This window comes from Aptenodytes forsteri, unplaced genomic scaffold, assembly GCF_000699145.1.
Source record: "Aptenodytes forsteri isolate BGI_AS27 unplaced genomic scaffold, ASM69914v1 Scaffold83, whole genome shotgun sequence".
Lineage (NCBI taxonomy): Eukaryota > Metazoa > Chordata > Aves > Sphenisciformes > Spheniscidae > Aptenodytes > Aptenodytes forsteri.
Genome location: NW_008795371.1, coordinates 5,132,657 through 5,156,272, shown reverse-complemented (window position 1 = coordinate 5,156,272; position 23,616 = coordinate 5,132,657). Strand labels below are relative to the sequence as shown.

Sequence of the window (23,616 nt, the reverse complement as noted above, 5' to 3'; positions counted from 1 at the left end):
GTGGGCTTTGCACAGGCATGTTACCATTCTATATTTGTATGCCAAATTTTGGACGGAAAAGATGCTGTGTTTGTGGTTGGGTAGTAAATTTCTGTGGTGATTCTGCCCTACCATTATTTTGTATTATATATAATGGATATATACGTTTCATACATCTCTTTATCTGTGGAAGAGACAAGGATGATTCAAAGCTTTGAAAGTATTTTTTTGAAAAATAATGCCAGTTAACATATATAGTACCAATTTTTATTACATATTAGTTTATCCTAACTAAATGGGTTATGGCATTATATGCAGTAAAAAGGCAAATCCAGAATGCCAACCAGTTTTCCTTGTGATTTTCCTACCGACAACCTTGCTAGAAGTTGTCATCTACAAGCCTTCCCATCCACACACCAAGTTCCTCATGTGGATGAAAACCAAAAGGCAGACTCCTTATCTCAGACCATCATATGGATGGGAATCTCCAAGCTTAGTTTACAGCAGGAGATGCCACTCCCCTGAGGTCCCGACATTGCATTTCACTGCCATTCTGGGCCTGGCATTTAGCTGGGCTGTAGCACAGCCCAGGATTCATTCATACAACCCAAGAGCATACTTCTCCTGTCAGATATGTGATATATCCAGTTTGGAACTGCTTGCAAAGCATCTGCGGCTCAAAAGCCACTGGTTGAACTGTATGGTGCTATAGTAGACGAGATAACTTCTTTCTCTTCTAAGAGATTCATGGGTTCTAGCTATGCTGCTCACATTACATTTATTTACTTGCTGTATCTCCATAGCAGTCCTCCCTGCAATGTCTGAGCACAATAGGAGCTGGATGGTTTCATTCTGTGCACTCTGAAAAGCATCGCATGTGAATTTGATTACTAGCTTAACAGCTAATTCATTTCTTACTAGGTGGTGTGATAGAAGCTTTCCCGCTCTCAGAGAATGTCACAAACCTTACGGTGGATATGCTGATAGAGCCAACAGGCAAGATAAAAATAGTGTCATCTGGAGACCAGCTCCATGCTGACGGTCCTTTGCGATCATCTGGCACTACCATTCCACAATGTTCTGTTGATCCAGCAGTTCTTAATTCACTCTGCTTAAAAATTGGAGAAACCTGTAAATCTAAAGGAGTGCTTGGTTACTTCTCAGTTGATTTTGTGACTTTCATCCACCCACAAACGATGGAGCAGCAGGTGAGTGGGGCAGATACGTTACTTCACGCTGTCCCCCTGAGATTAAGAAATGTCTGCTTTCCTACTTGATTCCAACAGATATCAGGACAAAGCTTTGCCCTTTTGAAGAAACTTCGTTTCTAAGCCATGAGGCATTTGAAGGGAGGTAAAGCACATGGTTATTCTAACAATAGCATAAAATTTAGACCTGATCTGCCAGGTGGACCTGAGGAACCTTTTTCATCAGCCTGAAGAGTACCAAACCAACAAAGCCTGTAGGTCTGCTTTCAAAGCTGAGTGATAAGAAAATAATATTTTAATTTCTCCTAATGACTTTTTTCCCCCTAACATAAGTGCATTCTGCATTAAGCTGGTAATTACAGATGATGGTCTTATGGCTAAGATTTTTAGATTATTTTAGTTTCAAAATGTTCCGAATCTCTTGTATTTTGCTCTGTAAAAATAATTACAGGGATTATTGCACTCTTTTGAGTAAACCAGTGTTTGTAAGAATGCAGATCTGAGGTCTGAGGATGAATCTAAGGAAAAGGGGATATTGACAATTTCTTATAGCAAATAGGATGGTAGTGATGAACAATTTGGTTTACATCGTAATGGCTAATTTAAGTAGAGAGAGGTAAAGGAAAGCAGTCCAGTTGTCATGTCTCAAGAAGTTACAGCCCTGGGTCAGGAGTTACTGTCTCAGCTGGTACAGAACAGCTGACTGTGGGATATCAGTTCACTGTGAGTGAAAAGGAAAACAGGTTAACACCTTGAATTACCTAGAAAGGAAAACACTGCTAGGAAGCCAGTGCAGTTTTGGAGTGCTGGAGCACTGTATGACTTACATCAGGCATAACTGAGCAGAATGGAAGGGACTAAATAAATGTTTTCTCATGGAATCCTGCCCAGGAGAGTCTTCTGTGTAGATGAGTAATGGGGTCTTTTTAAAAGGTAGAATCTGAACCACCCAAGTGACCCTAGTCCTCCCTACCAGAGTTTACAAGCCTATCAGCAAAATCTCAGTCAGCTGTATCAGAACTTTTGACAACATAAAAAGTAATATAATAAATCAAGACAGCAGAAGGGTATTGACTCCAGAATCTGCTGTTGCCTACGACGGATGGCAGGGAAGCAGAGGAGGGGTGGCCACTGTCCCTTATAAAGCATAACTGAACTTTCAGATCTTATATGGTGATGGAAGATACTGTCCCAACACACACTGCTTTCAGTGCCAAGGAACAAATAGGTAAGAGAATGGATTTAAGAAGCAGTTTAATCCCTGGCATGAATGTTGATGATCAGCCTTGATCATCGTTTGTAACAAAATACTAATCTCGTGTGTTTCTATGCTAGAGTAATCTGGCATTTGTTTTATTCATAAAGTCAGATTTCTTTGTCACAACATAATCTATTAAATTCTTTCACCAGTCAGACACTGTGAAAACCCAATAAAGGGCATTATTGAATACTGTATTCTGCTTAAAAATAAAAACACTTCCATGAGCTTAAAAACAGTGAAGCCAGGTTTCCATAGATTTGTGCCTTGAAGTTAAGTTCCCCCATGTTTTCCAGCTGAAATCACCCTGCAGCTTTTCCCATTGTGAGGTCACTAGTAAGGTCTCTTTCCTCTGTCCACTTACTTATTTTAGGAATCTCATAGGAGTTGAATATATTTGATTTTACCTTCTTGCAAATCTGGTTGATATTGGCCAATAGGATTGAACATTATAATAGCCAGGTGTGTAAAAATCTAAAGCATAATGCCAGACTAAAATAAAACAAATGAAGTAAAATCTCGGTGAAGAGACTGAGCATTCAGTGCTCTGGTAGTGGCCTTGTGTTTGAAGACTAAAGAAAATGAGGTAATTTTTAAAGAACATAAAATCCTTACTGTGAGTGATGAATAATATTTTTGAGCTTACTGGGTACAACTATACAAATTCAAAATTAGCATATGGATACAGATGCTAATTCAAGATCTCAGCATCAAGTCTCAATTATTTCTTATATTTCCAATGCATCTCCTTGTTTTTTCGCTCTTTTGACGTTGTTTTCTTCTACAATCTTCAATTAGCACCCTCACTGTTTAAGAGGTGTTTAACAGTAAAAGGGAACATATCTGTATTTAATGGGATAGGCTGTGTCGTATGGGTGGACTTTCAGAAGCTGGTGTGGCTGTGTGCACCCAAATCCATTTGGGTGTCTGTTTCTCCTAGGCGTCTGAAAATCACAGCTTGTATGGTGTGAGGAAAGGCTTTAAACACAGGGCTTGTATTTAAAACCAAAGAGTTAGCATATGGTATCTATTGGCAAAAGCTGGCTCTTTGGCAGTGCTGTGATAATTATATTCCATTTTAAGCTCGGAGAAGGCTTAAAATCAGGCTTTTGGTAACCGACACCACTGTGGGGTGACTGTGGTAAACCAGAGAATTGGAATAATGTTAGCTTTGAAATACAGATCACAGTTACATTTGACTCCCAAAATGTATTTACACAGGCGTGGTAATTAGAACTGCGGATAAGCCATATTGGACAACTTCCATGTAAAGTTGCTTTAAAAAGATTAAGGGATGACATTCTCACCCACTGAAGTCAATGGGAGTTTTGCCAATTGCTTCACTCAAGCTAGGAGTTCACCAAAATGCAGAAATGCTTCCTAGATTATTAAGGTTGTGACATTTCCTGGCATGAACAAGGACATATTAAATCAGTCAGTGTTTCTTGTGGTCTCTTGTTAATCCTGTCTGTTCTGTCTTGGTTTTCTTCCCTTGTTTCCAATTGATTCTACCTTACTATTTCCTATGTTTGTCAGCATGTACCACAACTTTAACGTTATTTAAGCACAGGTTTTTAAATTTAACTAGATGTAGAGGCAATTAATGATGCCATCTGTCTTGTGAGAGAGAGATTACACAAAAGATTGTGCTCCTAAAAGGACTATTTTTTTGGCAAACAAGAAATCCTATTAGACTCTCAGAACATTTGCTCACTAATTTCAGAAGTGCCCACTTTAATGCAGTAGCTGAAAGGCTCAGATACATTTCCTGGAAGTACAGTATACTTAGGCATTCTTTCAAAGTTATATTTTACAGAAAATATCAACCGATACACGATATTTTCAGTAAAACTAAAAATTAAATATATCATTGAACATCTGTTACCAATACAGTCTGAGTATTTAAATACTTAAAAATCCCTGAAACATTCATGAAGTTACATGCTACATAAATACAACTCGTTAAGAAATGTGAAGGGCCAAATAAGTGGAAAACCTATTTCTGCCTTTGCGGACGGAGCAGCTGGATGCTGCAATACATGTCTTCACAGGTACTTCCCCTGTGCACTCGTGTGAAGGGGACTTCAGAGCAAAGAAATGTGTGTACTTTGAGTTTCAGCTCTTCATCTGAAAGCCTTTAAAAATCTATACGTCATAAGCATAAAATTAATTTTGATATGAACACCGGGGTATTGCTTATATTTTTAAAGATTATTGCTACTGTTAGCGAGTATTTTCCTTCAACATGCTTTTGTCATATCGCTGTGTTCCTTTGGAGCACTAGTGGGAAAGAGGCTCTGCGTGATGGATAAGGAACAATGCATGGCTGTCAAACACACAAGTCAATGGGAAGCTAGAGTGAATGCAGAAATGAGAAAGTAAGCTCTGTTTGGGTCACTGTAGAGCTTTGTGCCCGTGTCAGACACAGCGGCATCTTTCTTGCAGTTCTTGCGGTCTATACTGACCAAAAGGTTACAACAGGGATGCTGTCCTCAGGCCCGGAGGAGCTGGGTGATGCTGTAACCTTTCAGATGTAAGATACGCTGCCTCATATTTCCACTGGGCTTTCCATGTGCTTCTACTTGGTACCCAAGACTCTCCCAGCTCCCTTCCCTCATCCTCACAGGGGAGCTTTTCAGTCTGTCACTGTGCATGCAGTCCTAGCTGGCCTGTTTGCCACTGCTTCTACGTACAGCAAGTAATTCAGAGACACCTACAGATTGTGTCATCCTCCATCTACATATAGCTCTTCCTTAAATTATGATAGAACTGGAGGAGGTTGCAGTTTGCAACCAGCAGCATTGAGGGTAGTGCCTGTAGGAGGATCTAACTCCTGTCTGATAGTCTTCACACCTGTCTGTCCTGCGGACTACTGCACATTGTACTTAATTTCTTGCATTTCATTGTTTATTTTGTGTATAACTCTGAGGCTAAGATTGGAGTCGCAGTGCTGGGCTAGCTGAGGAAGGTGGCAAGGCAGAGCCTACCACTGACTGCATCGCTCTCTGCACTGCCCACTCCAGAGCGCAGCATGGGGCTGAGCATGGCGAAGGTACCCACGGGACTACACATCAGTTGCCACAAGCCGCCTGGCTATGAGCACCCCAGCAGGGATCTGGGGAGCAGAGAAAGCTGGGGACTTGACACAATTCTCTGTTTGCCTCGGGAATCTATTTCTGCCTTGGTTATAAGCATCTGTGATTTGCTCCCGAGGGAAAGGGAGCTGGAGATAGGCTGTTTTCACTGTCTTGGGGGAAAAAGTGGAGGAGAAAAAGTAGGTGCATGACTTGGACTGAATCACTTCTGATTTCTATTTTCCAAGACTGATCTGTAAGAGCAAGGCCTTGACCCTTCAAAGTGAAGTCTTGCACAATATTGACCGAATGCTGCTCAGATCCCAACTTGTCAAGGAGCTGCACCTAAATAAGTCCATTTAATTGAGTGGGACTGCTTGAATGCATAAACTTACTTACATCCATAGATTTGTGGACAGATAACTTGGAGAAGTGGGGTCATAAGTCACCTTTTTCATTGGTCTGATAGCTTACACAGCCCCGTACCTCTTGCAGCAATAGTGAGAGAACACTGGATTAAGTTCAGTTTGGGTGCAGAGGAAAAGATGAGGCAGAACATACCAAAAGGAGAATTACAGAGCTGGGAAGGTTTAGGTGGGTGTTCTCCCTCCATTCCAGTCCAGTGGCTTAAAAAGACCCTGAGGAGGATGGCTTCAGGGCTGCCAGCCAGCGTCGGCCATGCAGGCAGGTCTGGGGTTAGGAAGACCAGAGTACAGATGTCTCTGAAGCCCATCGATCAGCTCTGGTGTTACAATTTAGTTAATGCTTTGAGGGATGCTTTTGGTGGGATGCATCCTTAAGATTTCTCCAGACAGAATGTAGAATTTTCTATGTGTTATTTTCAAACAAGAGCCACAGTGTTTTCATTAACCATCTTCCAATCTTGTATTCAGCAGGATAGAGGTTAGGGCCAGTTCCAGGGCCCTAAAATTTAAGTTTTTGGGCCAGCACCAGACCATCCCAGCAGCTGCCACGAGATGGCAGCCGGATAAGATCCTGTCTGCGATCGCTGCTGAAATAATTAATTCTATTGCGAATTTTAAAAGTCATAAAAGAAGCTCTCTTTTCAACGCCCAAGTTGCATTGATATTTTACTAATTAACATTTTTACAGTGTCACTCAACCACTTCTTTAAAAAAAGCAGGTGTGCTCTTTACAGTAACGCAGACATCAATACTAGATGCAGATAAAACAGTTGGAGAAAGAAAAGCTATAATTTAGTAACCCTTTAAGAATTTATGTTTCCTTCTCTTCTCAAGTTTACATTTTAAAGCTGAAGCATTTTTATGGCAGTTGTAAAAGAGCCTACCACTGACTGCATCGCTCTCTGCACTGCCCACTCCAGAGCGCAGCATGGGGCTGAGCATGGCGAAGGTACCCACGGGACTACACATCAGTTGCCACAAGCCGCCTGGCTATGAGCACCCCAGCAGGGATCTGGGGAGCAGAGAAAGCTGGGGACTTGACACAATTCTCTGTTTGCCTCGGGAATCTATTTCTGCCTTGGTTATAAGCATCTGTGATTTGCTCCCGAGGGAAAGGGAGCTGGAGATAGGCTGTTTTCACTGTCTTGGGGGAAAAAGTGGAGGAGAAAAAGTAGGTGCATGACTTGGACTGAATCACTTCTGATTTCTATTTTCCAAGACTGATCTGTAAGAGCAAGGCCTTGACCCTTCAAAGTGAAGTCTTGCACAATATTGACCGAATGCTGCTCAGATCCCAACTTGTCAAGGAGCTGCACCTAAATAAGTCCATTTAATTGAGTGGGACTGCTTGAATGCATAAACTTACTTACATCCATAGATTTGTGGACAGATAACTTGGAGAAGTGGGGTCATAAGTCACCTTTTTCATTGGTCTGATAGCTTACACAGCCCCGTACCTCTTGCAGCAATAGTGAGAGAACACTGGATTAAGTTCAGTTTGGGTGCAGAGGAAAAGATGAGGCAGAACATACCAAAAGGAGAATTACAGAGCTGGGAAGGTTTAGGTGGGTGTTCTCCCTCCATTCCAGTCCAGTGGCTTAAAAAGACCCTGAGGAGGATGGCTTCAGGGCTGCCAGCCAGCGTCGGCCATGCAGGCAGGTCTGGGGTTAGGAAGACCAGAGTACAGATGTCTCTGAAGCCCATCGATCAGCTCTGGTGTTACAATTTAGTTAATGCTTTGAGGGATGCTTTTGGTGGGATGCATCCTTAAGATTTCTCCAGACAGAATGTAGAATTTTCTATGTGTTATTTTCAAACAAGAGCCACAGTGTTTTCATTAACCATCTTCCAATCTTGTATTCAGCAGGATAGAGGTTAGGGCCAGTTCCAGGGCCCTAAAATTTAAGTTTTTGGGCCAGCACCAGACCATCCCAGCAGCTGCCACGAGATGGCAGCCGGATAAGATCCTGTCTGCGATCGCTGCTGAAATAATTAATTCTATTGCGAATTTTAAAAGTCATAAAAGAAGCTCTCTTTTCAACGCCCAAGTTGCATTGATATTTTACTAATTAACATTTTTACAGTGTCACTCAACCACTTCTTTAAAAAAAGCAGGTGTGCTCTTTACAGTAACACAGACATCAATACTAGATGCAGATAAAACAGTTGGAGAAAGAAAAGCTATAATTTAGTAACCCTTTAAGAATTTATGTTTCCTTCTCTTCTCAAGTTTACATTTTAAAGCTGAAGCATTTTTATGGCAGTTGTAAAGAATTACACTATAATTGTGACTGTATTCACCTGAGATATCTTTACCATGAAGCGCAGGCTCTTAAGCTGTGCATGCTGAAGGAAAGCGTCTCCTGGCAGCACTTGGCAGCCTGTGTAAAAGGGAGCAATTTCAGACTACATCGTATTTCCTTGGACAAAACAGCCAGTAAGTCTTGCAGGATGTATTTCCATTTTTTTTTTCCCAGTGGTGGGATTCTGGAAAGTCCTAATCTGTGCTTTGCTTAGCTTAATCTAAAACCACTCATAAGACTATCTAAAATCTTAACTACTTCCTCTACTTCTTTTTTTTTTTTTTTTTTTAAACCTTAAGTCATAATAAAACCCCAGATCTGATGATCTTTGAACTTTCATTTGTTGTTTGAAAATCAAGTATCAGTTCTAGACTTCACAAGTGATCTCTGTTACAGTTTAATTTCTGAACACATAAGTGTCCTGAAAGTGCCAAAATCTCATGTTAAAGCTCCTTATGTTATGCTAATTTCCTATGCAATCCTATCGGGATGTGATACCTACGATCGTAAATACCTACAATAAGGGCATGTATGCAATCGTATATCCTCAGGAAATGAGGATGGACTCAAGCAATAGATATTTGTTAATCTGTATGATTGTATCATTCTTTATCTTTACTTAAACTTGACCTTTGCACAGGCCTTCTTCTAACAGCTTCTGATCTACTGGAGGAGATGATAACTCTTCTGGTTATTAACTGTCTGACCTCCACAGACATTGCTTTATAGACTATGGAAATATATTCATAAAATAAAAAAAAAATTAAAAAAAAAAACCTCACAAAACACCATAGCTCAGATTTTCGAGGCCTTCTAGAAGCTTTTGACATCCATTTTATATTACTTCAAAGGAAAACCTGTTGCAATCCAGTAGATGTTACTAGAGAGCTGAACCTAAATGAACTTTCTAGCCTGCTAAGAGAAGAACAGCCCAAACTAGTAAGCGGGTCTGATGTTTCGTTTGTTCTGCCTGTGGTTGGAGCTCTGTGGAGCTGTTAGACTGTTTTAAAGATTATGTACCACAAAGGTGGAGTTGGGCTGATGTTTCTAAGAAATGTTGTCATTCGTTTTGGGTGTTGTTTTGGTTTTTTTTTTTAATAGACTGCAGGAACAGCTACTATTCTATGTCCTGAGACAAAGTGAAAAGCCTTTAATTGATTTCAGTAGGCTCACATTTCTGCGTATAGGTTTTTTTCAGTTAAAGTCTGCCACAGATAGAAATGTCACATCCTGCTTGTTTTACTGGGAGGATACTCGTCCGTTTGAAACGGGAACCTTGCTGGAAAGCAGTGTTTCCTTGCTCCACTCTAACACCAGGCATTGCTGGAAACTATATCAAGATCTGTTCTTCGCTGCTTTTATCTGATTCTGTGTACTTTTTCTTTAGAGCTCATGTAATGCCACTCTTACCTTCTCCCCCCCCGACTTCTGTATCGGTTTCAACTGTTCCTACATTTCACAGTTTTCAAAGGCATTAATAGTGGGAGCCTGCCTGAGCTCCTTCTAGTTATGAGTGGTAATGTCAAGAATGATGAGTGCCCTTTTATTTGCCATATGCAATCTAGCGCTACAAAGTATGCAGGGAACCAAAGAATACTTGGGCAAAGCCTTCAATCCAATCCCAGTGACGGTGGGGAGCAGTGCTGGAGGTCTATAAATGGCCCTCCCTCCTCCTCGCAAGGTGCTCTGTGCCTCTGAGCTGCTGGAGGAGCTGTCTGTGGAATCAGCTCTCCTGCAAAAGTCTCTGCCGTCCTTCACAGAGACTATTCTTTCAGTTGAAGAGTTGTGTCCCCATTTGGGGTGACTGGTGCCACCTTTGTCAATGCTGCTTTCTTCTCCGCCATACCCTCTTTTCTGTGTCTACCTCTTTGCTTGCACGCTGTGTGATGCTTCATTAAGGCTGGCCAGCAGCATCAGGACTGCAGAACTGGAAGACGCAGCCAAGCTGAGAGCTTCCTGTGCTCTGACATTTTAATATGGCAAAAGAAGAGAGAGCAATAAGTATGTCTAAATTATATTGCCCAAATTGGTCACATACGTGTGATGCATAGCTGCTCTTGCTCTGACATTAGATGTTTTTCTCAGTTCACGATCTTCTCTGTATCTGCAGCTGACAGCAGCCCTAGCCGTACTGATTTAGCTTAGTGCTCTGCATGCCAAAGAGCACTTTCAAAGCAGTGGAAATATGTGATCTTGACATGAGCCTGGTAACATCTTCACAGAAAATGAGAAGTCATCAACTATGGAGTCCACCTAATTAGAATTCTTTAGACACAGATATAAAGGATTCTGGTGCTCTTTTCTTTGTTTATTACAATTAATTTTAGGTCATTACACTCAAGGGACACCTGCTAACTTCAATATGGTCAACATGTGCTTAGTATGATATAATGAGCTACCCCTTTCCATTTGGGAATATATATTGATATATTATTGGTGAAAGGTGCCAGACTGATAGACCCAGCACGCAGATGTCTACTGCGTACTTCCAGAATAAGAGCACTATAAGCAGCTGCATAGCCGTTGTCTTCACGTGGCTCCACCAGCCAGACTCAGACATGCTGAACTTCCATCCTTGCTCAAAACTACCAAAAACGTTGCCTATTGCCTGCTTGCTATAATTTTGCAAACAGCACTTGTGACCTTCAGGAACTGGAATGGAACTTAGAAATTGTTCCACTGAAGAATTCAGTCAACTAGTTACTAATGATCTGGCCTGCATTTGAACTAATAAAATGGGAAAAAATTATCCATGAAAATAAAGTTAGACCCATTGCCCAGGCCCTGTGTCTTTCCCGTTTCTGTAGCAGTACAAAGGGGATTTAAAGGGCACTTCCAGATTTCCATGGCAAAAGGGAATCCCCTGCTAGGATAAAGCTGGAATCTTATGCCATCTGATCCTTCTTCCTTTCTCCCCACATTAGGGATGTTCTGGGACACATCCAGGGCAGAAAGGGACACGGCCACAATATAGTGTTCTCTGACAATGCTGAGCCAGGAAAAGAATCCTTGGGGGTGATCCCAGCTGGCACATGGTAATGACCATTTGGCTGCTTTAACTTGCGGTAGGGGTGGTTCAGCCTCAGGCTCAGGCCCGGAATGAAAGGAGGTGGACAGGTGGCTTCCAGCCATGTTTGCCTTCCTCTCCCTTGTGCTTGTGGAGATCTACACCCTATATTTAAAGAAGCAAAAAATATGATGACTTTACCTATGTAGAATGTAACTGTGACTGAAGCTTGAGCAGGTGTTTAGAGCTGTCCTTCCGTACAAGGTTAAAGAGTAACAGGCAGGGGAGGGGATGGACACCTTCATTACACAGTAAGGCCATCAGTCCACCCTGTTGACCCGAGCCCTTAATTTTGTAGGCAATGGTATGAGGGTAGTCAGTCTGAGATGATGAAGCCATGTCCGAAACTACTAGTTGATACACTCTGAAAAGTAAACAGAAACTCCTTAAAGTAGCATGTGGTCGGTCTCATGATTTCCAGCATGACACTTGCCCTGCTAAAAGCTTTTTCTCCTCTTCCCCGTGTTATAGCCCCTTCCTTGGGCAGAGATGAGGCTGGAGCCATCCGCTGGTGCAGGGATCCAGGAGCACTTCTGTGCCTTCCCAGAGCAGCGACTGGGAACATGCCAGTGGGGCGTTAGAGCCAGGTTGGCACGCTGGGTTTTTGTTCAGATTACGTGAAATGTATCGCACAAGTAATTAATGGGTCTCTTCTCTACATCTGAAATTAAAACAATGTCACTTGCACATACTTTAATTTTAGTTACTGACAACATGGGATTTGTTGAGTAACTCTTGCAAAACGTATGTGCTATCCCACGCTTGGTACAGTTTGTCTGAATGTCTACCAGGGTGTAACGAATTTGTCTTGTGCTAATGGCTGTTTATGTTTGCCAGGCTGCATTTTTTAATGCTTTATCTGCTGTTAAATGCTCAACCCATTCTCTACACGTTGCCAGAACACAGCCCTTGTACTTACCCAGATGCACTACGGCTGCAGTGATGTCTTTGCGTAACTTCTGTGGTTTTGCCGTCTCAGCCATTTTATGGTCCACCTTCAGTCAAACTTGCCTCCTGCCCCTCTGTTCGCGCATCAACAAAGCTTCCAGATAGTGCTGGTGTAGACTTTGAGGTTAGAGCAACGCAGGTGTAATATCAGGGTCTGCATTAAGAGCAACCAAGTTCACTTTGTCTGAGCTAGTGAACAGTCCTTGGATATCAAAGATTTTCCACAGTCCCTGGTCCCCTCATGTAGCCCTGCCATCTCTTTCTGGGGGCAAAGCTTTAATGGAGAATCTAAAATCCAACTCAAACAAGGTTCAAGACACATTGGCTGCTACTGATTTGTTGATAAGATTTATGGAAATTAATGTAATGCTTCAATAATATGTATAGTTTATAATTACTATTCAGCTCGTTGCAAAGCTTAGCACATACTGGAAAGGTACAAATCGATATGAAAGGTCCTTCTTGTCTTGCAGAAGTGATGATAAAGAATAAATTCTTGAAGAAAATTAAGCATTATAATTGGGGAATATTCCCCTATTACTAAGTAAAGCCAGCCATTCGCATCCGATTTGCATTTTACACCATGCAGCAGGAAATATTTAAGTTGACAAATAGGATATTTAATACAGCAACAGATACTTGGCAGTTAGATATTAACAACTGTTACTGATGTGATTTATTCACCATTATAAAAAGGGCATTACTATGTGCATATGATTCAGAAATTAACTCCAGTTTACCAAGAGGCCTTGGCTGCCTGACCCCTTAATATCCTTATAATGATGCCATTTACCATTCAAAGGCTTATTCAAGTCATTCACTGCTAGATTTGTTTTAAAGGGGTCCACTGTAGGGCAGATATTTGTGTGCGTTAACATTTCTCATTGGCGTAGTAGGCAAAAGCATTTTTTAAATGGGAAAAACACATGGGTAAAACCACGCTCAGGTTATTGGGGGCGGAGGAGCCTCGCAGAAGCAATCCATGGTACTTCCTTCTGCTACATTCTCGGCGTGGACTGGCCTCACAAATCCTGCCTGACTTCTACGTGCTGTAATGCTTTGAAATCTTCTTAAGGTTGATATGAGGCTTTTATTGTTGCCGGCAAGTACATCCTGCACATGGGTGGGGTGGGCTTCCCTTCCGCCTGCCTGTGGGACATGTTCCACTGGCAGCCCTACGGTCTTACGGTCTGATTTCTTGTGTCGTTATGTGAGTAGAAATCTGAATTGGCACCACAAAACAGCGGTGTGAGTGGAAGCAGAACCATGCTGCAAGTCATATGGTTTTCTACATGCCGAAGTATCCACTGTTTGATAAGGCCATGTATTGCAATGGGAATGGGCTTTGCTCAACCCCTGTGATGACCGATACATATTCTTACACGTGGATTCCGTGCTTCCCTACTCCTCTTACTCAGTTTAGCTTTGCCTTCTGGAACTTCCTTGTTTCTATCTCAAAATACCTGTTTGTAACTCAAGGTTGACTTTATTTGACATTAATTATTCTTCAGCTGAAAAATCCAGGTGTGATATTTAGTATTTAGATAATTACCTATTTAATGTGATACAGGCTTTACAGCTGTTGAGCTCATCGATCTACTTTTTCTAATTGTTGCTACAGTCTTGGCAGTACAGGTCGCTGTTTTGTCCTTAGCCTTTCGGTTTTCTCTGAAAAGTTACTTTTGAAGTTATGGAAGAATTCTGACTGTTCCCGTTTGGAAGTGGTTTAGCACTGCTAATGATGCACCAGCAAAAGAAACCTTAAGTATGCATACCAACATGCATGAAAATAAAGGCATAGATATTCCTTTGTATGATTGCCGAGTTTCACCCTTCTTGGTTGTTTTTTTTTTTTAATTTTAATGCACCTGTTTGTGTTTTGATTAGGTATGGGCAACAGACCTTGACCTCTGCTATAGTGACCAGCTGGCCTTGACTCAGCTCATGTTGTACATGACAGATGGAAATCTGGATTGTCGCTCTAGCCGCTTTGAAGTATCTCTTGGTTCAAATAAAATGAAAAGCCAATGTATTCAGCATGAGGAGACAAAAACTGTAAGCAGTGATTTGTTTACAAAGAAAATTATTAATGTAAACTACCAAAAAGTTAAAATCTGTCCTAGATCACTGTTCTAGAGGAGCTGAATCTGCTCCTTCCAGATTTTAAACTGCTACTTTTAGGTTTTACAAGGGTAATAAAGTAAACGGGATACCATCACGTTAGAAATTAATGGAAAGGTTCTGGATGCTTATGGGTACTTGATTATTCATCCTTTGTACTCAGTAATATTGATTTGTGGTAGTAACTAACTTCTAAATATTTTAGGTAGTTTTCAAGTTGTAAAAAATGTGGTAATTTGTATGTTGCAAGGAAAAGGAAGGAGGTGAAAGCACTGCCCTCACTATAGGAGTAACTTACAAGCAGTCAAGAAGAAATCTGAGCCTTCGGCTCATGAGCTCTGATTTGGGATCAGAAGTTAGAGCGCTGAAGTTCTACCTCAGCTTTGTACTTTCATGCACAAAACTGAGGGTAAAACAATCAGGGCTACATCTGCAGAAGGATCTGAACACCTAAATCCCTCCCAGCTCTCACTTGAGTTAAACCCAAATGTTGGTTCTCGGAACCTTCACTCAGTTCTGCATTCATCTAACTGTTCAGTATTAATTATTCAGTATTGATTACAGACACAGTCATTTGAACAGGAAGAAAAACTCATAGCACCCTAACCGAGGTGAGTTCCCTAAGCAGGAATATGCAGTCATACTCCCTCCTGCTTGCTCTCTCTGGACCAGAGTTACAAAGCCCAAGGGGGAGAAGCACCTCTTTGCAACCCCAAGCAAGGTAGCTGAGCCCTGCAGTCTCCCCGCTCAATCCTTCTGTTTTCTATTGCCAGGTCAGATTCAGCCACGCTCGGTGTCACAGGCTGTGAATTCATGTGTGCTCAGCTCGCCGTGGGTGTTGCACAGGATTGTAGGTTTAGGTTCTGAAATGATGAGTGCTGCGGCACTTGTTTCTTGTGGATCTCGCCTTTAATCTCTCTGAAAACTCTTAGAATTGTGTCCGTAATAGCACCTCCCAGGGATGTGCTTTTAAATAAGATTATATTTGTCTATTGCTTTGAAATCCTTACAAACACACTGTCACAGAAGCATGGTTAACATATGACTTGCTTATTATCCTGATTCATTAAATTAGATCAGTCTTGGTGCAGGGTTTAATGTGGCTCTGAACCTTGAGACTGTCCCTCTAAAAAGGGACGAAAGGCCTTTAGGAAAGTCAGAGAATAAGAAATGTATGTATAAGTACATGTAGATATACACATACAAAACACATAAAACAGACGCCATTTTACACATTTTGACAGAAGATTCACAATCCCTTTTTTTATACATAGAGGAGGAACGTAGCACCATTCCAAAAATGTCATGGAGCTATAATTTAGAGGTTAACGAGCTCTTGATCTATTGTTCTTGTCAAGCAACCACTTTTAGTTGGAGAGAAGTAAATTAGATATGATTAGTCCCAGTAGAACAAGTTTTAGAAATGAAAAGTAATCAAGTAGCATCTTTTTTTTAATTAAAATTCTGTCAGACTTAACGTAAATTGTCACTATATCCTTTATTTTTCTTCTTTCTGTATTTCTGAGGTTTTTATCTCCTTAAGAGTTAACTACAAAAATGCACTCTCTCAGGAAAATATCTTTAGAAAAAGAAACAAACAAACCAAGAGACAAATGCTTTAACGGCACATGATCTGTAATGAATGATTAAGTAAAACACTTTGTGTAAAATTATGATGTTAATAATGATTCTGTCCCTTTTAATATATTATATATTCTCAATCCTGGTAGGTTTGATTTTGATAAAATGGAGCAGCAACTGAGTTTGTGTGATGATTTTATTTTTAGAAATCCTTCTTTGAAAGAACAAATTTCCTAGATACTGCTGCTACTGTAATTATGTACAAAACCAATCACTCATTATAGTTAGGATACATTATCTTCTAGACAGATGAGGCTAAATAAGCAACACATTAATAATTCATACTGCAGTTCATTATGCATGTGTATGCATGCTTTGTAGCTGAAATAAGCACCTCATCAACCTGATGCCAACCCTTAAACAATAGTTCTGTGTTATTGCAGCCACATTCAAGTTTACGCTTGTTAAACTGCTACTTGGATTATTTTATCAAGCATTCATTTATTTGTGGTCCCCTACTGCAGAGAACAGATTTTGGAAGCTCCTTTTTTAAGTTAATGACTTGAGCAATGGGTGTTATTAATTCTCAGAATATTATAAACATGATTAATTTTCAGGCAGAGATGTATTATATAAGGATTTCAACTATGTCAACTTAAATGAGTCAATGTCAAAACAAATATCATTTTATAAAAAATACTGTAAATTACATGCTTCAACGTGCAGTATCCCCACTCTGAATGTGAACAGTCCAGTGTGAAAAAAAACATCACAGGAAAGCCCTGGTTTAGGAGACCGTCTCCATTCAGTTCCACTCAATGCAGTATCTCTATTCTTTCGTCCTAAGCACCAGTGAGAGTTTGAACCCAAATGCAGTACTGATTTTTATCCATAGTATGAACTCCACTGCTATCAGTCGTACAGCTCCTTGGAGTCGCTGCGCCCAGTCTCCTCAAAGACTTGCTGGAAAAATTATGCACACTAATGCTGTAGCAGAATGCTCAGTCTTGGAGAAACCCAATTTCAAAAACTACTGATTATCCGCTTTGGAATTTCTGCTATCGAGAAGAGCTGACTCTAGAACAACGTATGCAACCACAGGGCAGGATGGATTCAGAGGATCTGCTTGGAATGATTTCACAGGGCTCAGTTACCAGTGAAGCTGTGAAAATATCAGAATGTGGTTCATAAAGAGTCATTCTGTAGACCTCATCTGTAATACAAGGTTTTATGTACAGTGTGAGGTGAGGATTTAATTCTGCTGCATGGAAATGTCTGTGTTCAATAGACATTGTAATCAACAGGAATTCCTCCAAATAGAGTCCTGCTGCACACTTACACGAGTTCACTGAGAAAAAGCCATTTAAATAGTAAATTGTTGGTTTCTGATATAAACCGGTATGAAAATAAAGAATCCGGTGTTGTTTTCTCTAGCCTTCTCCAGTAAGCAACCGGTGTGCAGTAGCAAGCAGCCAACTGAGGCACTCCAGCCTTTCAGTAATCTACTATAATGTTCTCCTCCAGATGTGTAAAGCTCGTGGTGTTGGATTTGACCTCCAGGTATGAACGGGAAAGACTAGCAAATGTGATATTCACTCTGCATAACTGTTGTATGTAAATTCTAATATGGTGAAACCACTTAGCACAATGTAAAGTTTAAGTGTTCTGTTTAGCATAATATAATGTTTAAGTGTTCTGTTAGAAACACAGCAAGGTGTTGCTCTACAGTTTTGCTGAAGAGGACCTGGTATACATCAGAATTGATTTTATTTTAAATTGGTTTCATGATGCTAACTGATGAACTCTGAATTGCATAAAGGTCTTCAGTAGTTGCTGTAAAAATTAGTCTAAACACTTACCTGTCAGCTTACTTTAGCTGGGGTACAAGTCTTGAAGAACTGCAGTACTGAGATATCTATCTGATTTGGCTTAAGACTGGAAGCAGCGAAGGATGAAGAGTACTACATGTTATGTTACACAATAGGGAGTGAGACAGTGTCTCTCCCGGCGATAATGCTGTCCCGGCGGGTTTGTTCGCACAGCTCTGTGGGCAGAAAGGATTATGGCTGTCAGCCAGGAGCTGTGCGTGGGCTTAGGACCATGCTAGCACTGTGTTTTCATGACAGCACTTGGCCATCACATAGCCCTTTCACACACCTCTGTACCCCTAAGAGAAGATACACCTTCAGAGGCCAAGAGGTCGGGGGATAATGGAGAACAGAAAGAGGAGTGAAGAAATGAAAATGCAGTCTTTGCTAGGAGAGGAAGTGCTTAAGGCTTATGAACAGAATTGTAAAAGAATGAAAAGTAGAAGAGTTTAGAAGATGTTACACAAGACAGAACACAGGTAGAGATTTCTGATCCTAAGGCACAGGGCTTCACTGGGAAATGCGGAGTTTTACGTGTTTTCTCAGTATAAACCCTCCCCAGGGATGGCACCTGTTCATGAGACCTCTCACAGTGACATGCGATAACTGTCGCTCAGCGCATCTAACAATCAAACTGTGAGTTTTGCTGCTGACCAAACTGTTGCCAGTATCAGGCCCGTGATGAACCAGAGCAGAAGGTTAATGAAAGTTCCTGTCCAGTATAGATCTAAGGTGAAGGATAAACTTTAAGAACAGGAAAACCTAAATGTATTTTCACTGTCTTTCAAGTGTGTGTAAGGCTTTTAGGGGTTAACCTGTCTCTTGATAAAAATAACTGTAAGGAGATAAGATACTTATGACCATCTCTTCCTACTTTGGAACAAAAATATCTGCTATTGAATAGACTCTGCCATATGTATTCTATTTACATAAAGTATTGTATTCTCTACAATAAGTTAGAGCAATAATCCATTACACACAATTCAAAACTAGCCTTTCTTTATTATAACTATTTTAGGAATAATTTAAAGCAACTTTGTCTTTTTATTTAACAGGAAAAACAGGGAACCGTTTTTATATTGTATGAAGATCAGCAGCGATACAGATTGGGAATGATGTAAGTATAGACTGTCAGTTCCATAGTCTGATAAACAGCCGGGAACACACTTGATCTGAAGAGAGTGACACCACAGTGGGTGCTGGCTTGGGTGCCGACAAAGGTCATGAAGGAAATGAACAATCTGAACACCACACGCTCAAGTTCGCTCTACTGTTCAAAAAAGTACGACTGGCCTTTTGAAAAGTTTTAGGGAGGCTTTTGGTAATAAAAGCATTTGGTAATAAAAAAAAAGTACAGGAATCTGCTTAGATCAAAGCCTGACTGCATTGCAGACTAAAGACCTACTGCAATTAGCTTTACGAGAGCTAGATTCACCATCAATAGCAATCTAGCTGTGAGAGCACACGGATTAGCACAGGCTTACTTTTACAGGCAACATTATTAAAAAGCTAACTATACACAATGCAAAGAAGGTTGAAGTTTAATGCCTTTTTATATTGTTCTTCACAAAGTGATCAACGGCAGTCAGGCAACAGCAGATCTAGTAGGTTAGTAATTCTTTAGACATATGAACCTCTCCTAAGAAGTCTAAGAAAGCATAATCTGCACAAATCTACCATACAGTGACTGAAAAACCTCTCCTCGGAGAGAATTTATGTCAAGTTTACTCCCAAAATAGGAAATAATGAGTGAGGGGCTGAAATGGTCTGTTCTTGGTCCGGTCTGTATTCCTTTGATGCTGGAGCTATTTCCTTAATGACCTGGACAAGAAAACAGCTTCCTCAAGCGCTGGATGTGACTGCAAGTATTCTGGAGGGCAGGAATAGAATTCAAAATGATCTCGACAAATTGAAGAAAGAATATGAAAAACGGAATTACATTCAGTTGGAACCAGGTGCAAGAAATTACACTTAGCAGTAATGAATATGAGGAACAACTAGCTTTGCAGAAAAGGATCTGTGAGTTACAGTGGCTTACAAACTGCCTGCAAGTCACGATGTCATGATTTTATGGAAAAAGGTAAGCGATATAACCTGGGAGACACTGGAAGTAATCCTTCCATTCTACTCAGAGGGAGGCAATGAAAATGTTTAGAGTTCTAGAAAGCATGACTTACAAAGCAAGACTAAAGGGGGCAGAAGTGAGATCTGCTAACAATCTTCAAGCATGTAAAAAGCCTCTGCGTGAAGGAAAAATCTGATTTCCCTGTCTTTGGTAGTAGGACAAAAAGAAATGAACTTAACTTGCAGCAAGAAAGATTCATGTTTAGCATAAGAAAAATTTCTGATGGTAAGGGAAGTGAAGAACTAATTAGATTGTTCGGTGCAGTTGTCATTGACAATGTTTAGTAACAGATTAGACAAACCTCTGTCAGGGTGATATAAGCAGCACTGATCTTGCCCTAGCACAGGGAACGGACTAAATGAATCCTAAAGATTGTTTCTACAGCTATGATTCTTTCAGCCTCTACTGAGCTCCTTGTGGATGAGGCTGTTGGTAGTATGCAAGTGAGTCAGATTTGTTTAAAGCTTAGATATTCCTATACTATACTGCACACACCTGTAGGCAGCTTCCACGATTGAGCTGCAAGACAAATTTGAAAGAAAATCGCTGAACAAGAACTTGTAAAATATCTACAGAGGCCATTTAAAAAGTGATTTAGGCATCTGAAAGTGTTCCATAAGCCACTAAACTCTCCTAACAGCCCACTGATGCTGAAAGGTGAGCTCTTTTCCTTCCCTGACCCCAGCTATGGAGTCCTCCTCCCTCCTGACCCTCCTTTTGCTGCATTCTCTGGTACTTTTACACCTCTCCAGGAGTTGATTCAGCTCAATACATCAGCAGAAAGCCTTCTTTTATTGGATTGGTTTTCTGTGAGGCGAAGATAGAATCAGTCCATAGAGGGGTATATAGTGAGCATGAGAGTTGTGCAGGATAGATGGGGAGGAACTGAAGAGAGGAGAAGGACCTGCCCTTTTCAGAGTCGGTGAACTGTTGGATTGGCTTGTCCCTGTTGGTGTGATTTCACTTTGTTAGCCATGTGCCTTGGAAAATGGAGTGCTTATGTTAGAGATACTGCATCCTACCTACGTTCTTGCTAACTCCTTTGGAACAATACATCAGTAGTTGCTCCCCCGGTAAGAAACATAACAACACCCCTTGGATCATCAGCTTGAATTGGCATTTATTAATATATTACCAGAATACTCTCAAATATATTTGCCATACATTCTGATCCCAGATTTGTCTTCCATCAGATTTTCAATGCAATTTCATTATCTTAATTTGGAAATATTTTCAAGAATGTAACAGTTTGGGCTTATAAAATCACTGAAATATCTGGAACAACTATGTGAATTATCATCATTTTACTACACTGGAGATCTGTCGTCAGTTCCAGTCAGTAAATGAGGTACATTCTTCCTCAGCGTAATACCCTGTTCCGTAAGATCGTATGTATTAAGTCTGTGTGTACCACTGAGAAACCAAACCCTCAAAAGCCACAACAATCTAAGAAATGCTGATACTGCTGAAATTTCTCCTTCAGATATCTTTCACAAATTGTAGGCAGAAGCAACAGCTCTTCTGAACTAATCTAGGTGTTTAAAGTGTTTACTCTCTCAGTCCCGACTGAATGGTAGCCTTTTACTTGGAGTAGCTGAAACCTTACTGCTTACTTCTGGTAAGTTGATTAATAAAAATTATTTATTGCATAAATCCTTTCTGTTGACAAGTTAAAATGGAGCCTCATCTTTCATATCTCCCTGAAGATTGCCACCTTGTGAGATTGAAAATACTCATTAAATTCCATCACCAGACAGACACAAATGAGAGGGCGATTGTTTTTAAGCATGTGAAGGGAATCATTGGTAAACTCATTTGTTTGGATATCATTAACAGAACAATCGGAGAGGATCTCCAGGGGGTCCTCATGACCTTTGCTCGCAATCTCTTCATCATCCATCAAGAAATATCAGCACCTAATATGCAAGGCGAGACCAATTTTAAGGTGAGGTGTTAATTAACTAACGATCCTGGTTAATTTCTGTACAAGGGCTGAAAATACCTCATGCTGTATCATAAACAAGTGCTAAACCATTCCTTTTTTATTGTTAGCGGTATGTATTTTACAGTGTCTAGGTCAATATAGTAAGTCTCCCAATGAACCTGTTAGTTAAATTCAAGTTTGAAACTTTTTCTTTGAAAAGAGACATACTTTAGCGTGAAATTATTTGTAACGTAATGCTCCCGATTGTCCGTTTTAAGAAGCAAAAAGGAGCTATTGGCACTGCCTCACACAATTCTACCACAATTGTCCCTTTTATTTTAGACACACACCATCAAGGTAGGAATCTTAAATTGGAAACAAACTTCTCAGTTTATAATAGCTCCTTTGATTATTAACACTGATTTCTTTTAAGCAGGCAGCCACTGAGTACTTAATCCATTAGTTCACATCTTTCGCCCCGCCATCAATTTCACCAGTCAATTTTGTTCCCAATTTTCTCTGCTCTTTGAATCTGCCCGCAGCGCCCATCCCTGTGTGCCAGAGGATGCTCTGGGGTGGTGCGGGGGGAGGCAGGACAAAGCGCAGGGGCTTGTTACACTGGGAACGTTCCCCCAGGAGTGCCCACCTTTACTCGGAAGCTCCTTTGTGATGACCTTGCTGGCAAAAGGAGACAGTAAAGCAATAATGAATCCAACCCCGTGCCCTGAAACAAGCGCTCATTACAGTGCTGCTTTTTGATTCCAGAGAATAGCTAAACTTTCCGGAGGGAGTTCTTTTGCTAAACTATATCACCTTTAACTTTATAAAAAGTTTCTAAGATCCTGTCTGTACGTGTTCTGTAGAAAGGTGAAGGGGAGCAGTGTGTTACAGATTTGTATCTTAAATGACATAATTTGTATCAGATTCTTTCCAGTGTTAACTCTGACTATATTTTCCTCTGACCAGCAGTGTGAAATTACAGTTTTAGAGAAGATATAATTAAATTTCAACATGTTACAGAATAAACAAACAAACGGACCCCTCTTTTCAATATGAGGGAGTGAAAAGCAACCATTGAAGAAAAATATAAAAGGGAACTCTTCTTCATAGAGAGTTAACAATGATTTACATATGTGAAATAGAACACCTGTTAGTTAATTAGAAGTACAAATTGCAACAAATTGTGTTTTTTATTTACCTGAGATTTGTACATATTTACTAATAATTCCCCCAACTGTCCCCAAAGTAATAGTAAATTTAATTGGTGCATCATGTCCTGTGTAACACTGGTTACCTTTTCAAGACAAGTACTACCAGCTGTGCATTTTGGCTGCTAGATTTCATTATAATGCCCATTAAATAACTTGTATTCCTTGAATCTGTTACAGATGGCAATTCAAGATATTGAAGCAACTCTAGGAATTACAGCAGAAAACAAACTGAAATTGGAAGAAGAGCAACCTTCGAAAGCAGATGCTCTGAAAGAATAGTTAAACATTTTCCGTTAAGTGCCTTATTCTTTATGCTTCTGGAAACGCCTTCTCATCTGTAAGAACAGGTTTGGTTTTCCTTCTGTGTTGGCATGTGAAGTAGTATTAACTGAGACAGCACATTTCCATGATTTCTGAGTGCGGTGTTTAGAAGAATATCCCTTCTTTCACAAAAATAAACTCTTGAAAAGCAGAGGATCGTAATAAATGCCCCTGATGCTCATATTGTCGTTCCTGAAGTATAC

The 23,616-nt window shown here is 40.5% G+C and overlaps 1 protein-coding gene across 1 annotated transcript in view; it reads left to right on the top strand.

The window, feature by feature from the left end:
- The window catches only part of IQCH (IQ motif containing H), a 79,295-nt gene extending 55,924 nt beyond the window's left edge, over nucleotides 1–23,371 (top strand). Inside the window, exons 17-22 of the mRNA XM_019472370.1 lie at nucleotides 901–1,187; nucleotides 14,150–14,317; nucleotides 17,399–17,524; nucleotides 18,888–18,949; nucleotides 21,794–21,902; nucleotides 23,270–23,371. Of these exons, the coding sequence (XP_019327915.1) occupies nucleotides 901–1,187; nucleotides 14,150–14,317; nucleotides 17,399–17,524; nucleotides 18,888–18,949; nucleotides 21,794–21,902; nucleotides 23,270–23,371 (854 nt within the window). The remainder of the gene's footprint in view (nucleotides 1–900; nucleotides 1,188–14,149; nucleotides 14,318–17,398; nucleotides 17,525–18,887; nucleotides 18,950–21,793; nucleotides 21,903–23,269) is intronic.
- The last annotated feature ends 245 nt before the right edge of the window (nucleotides 23,372–23,616 follow it).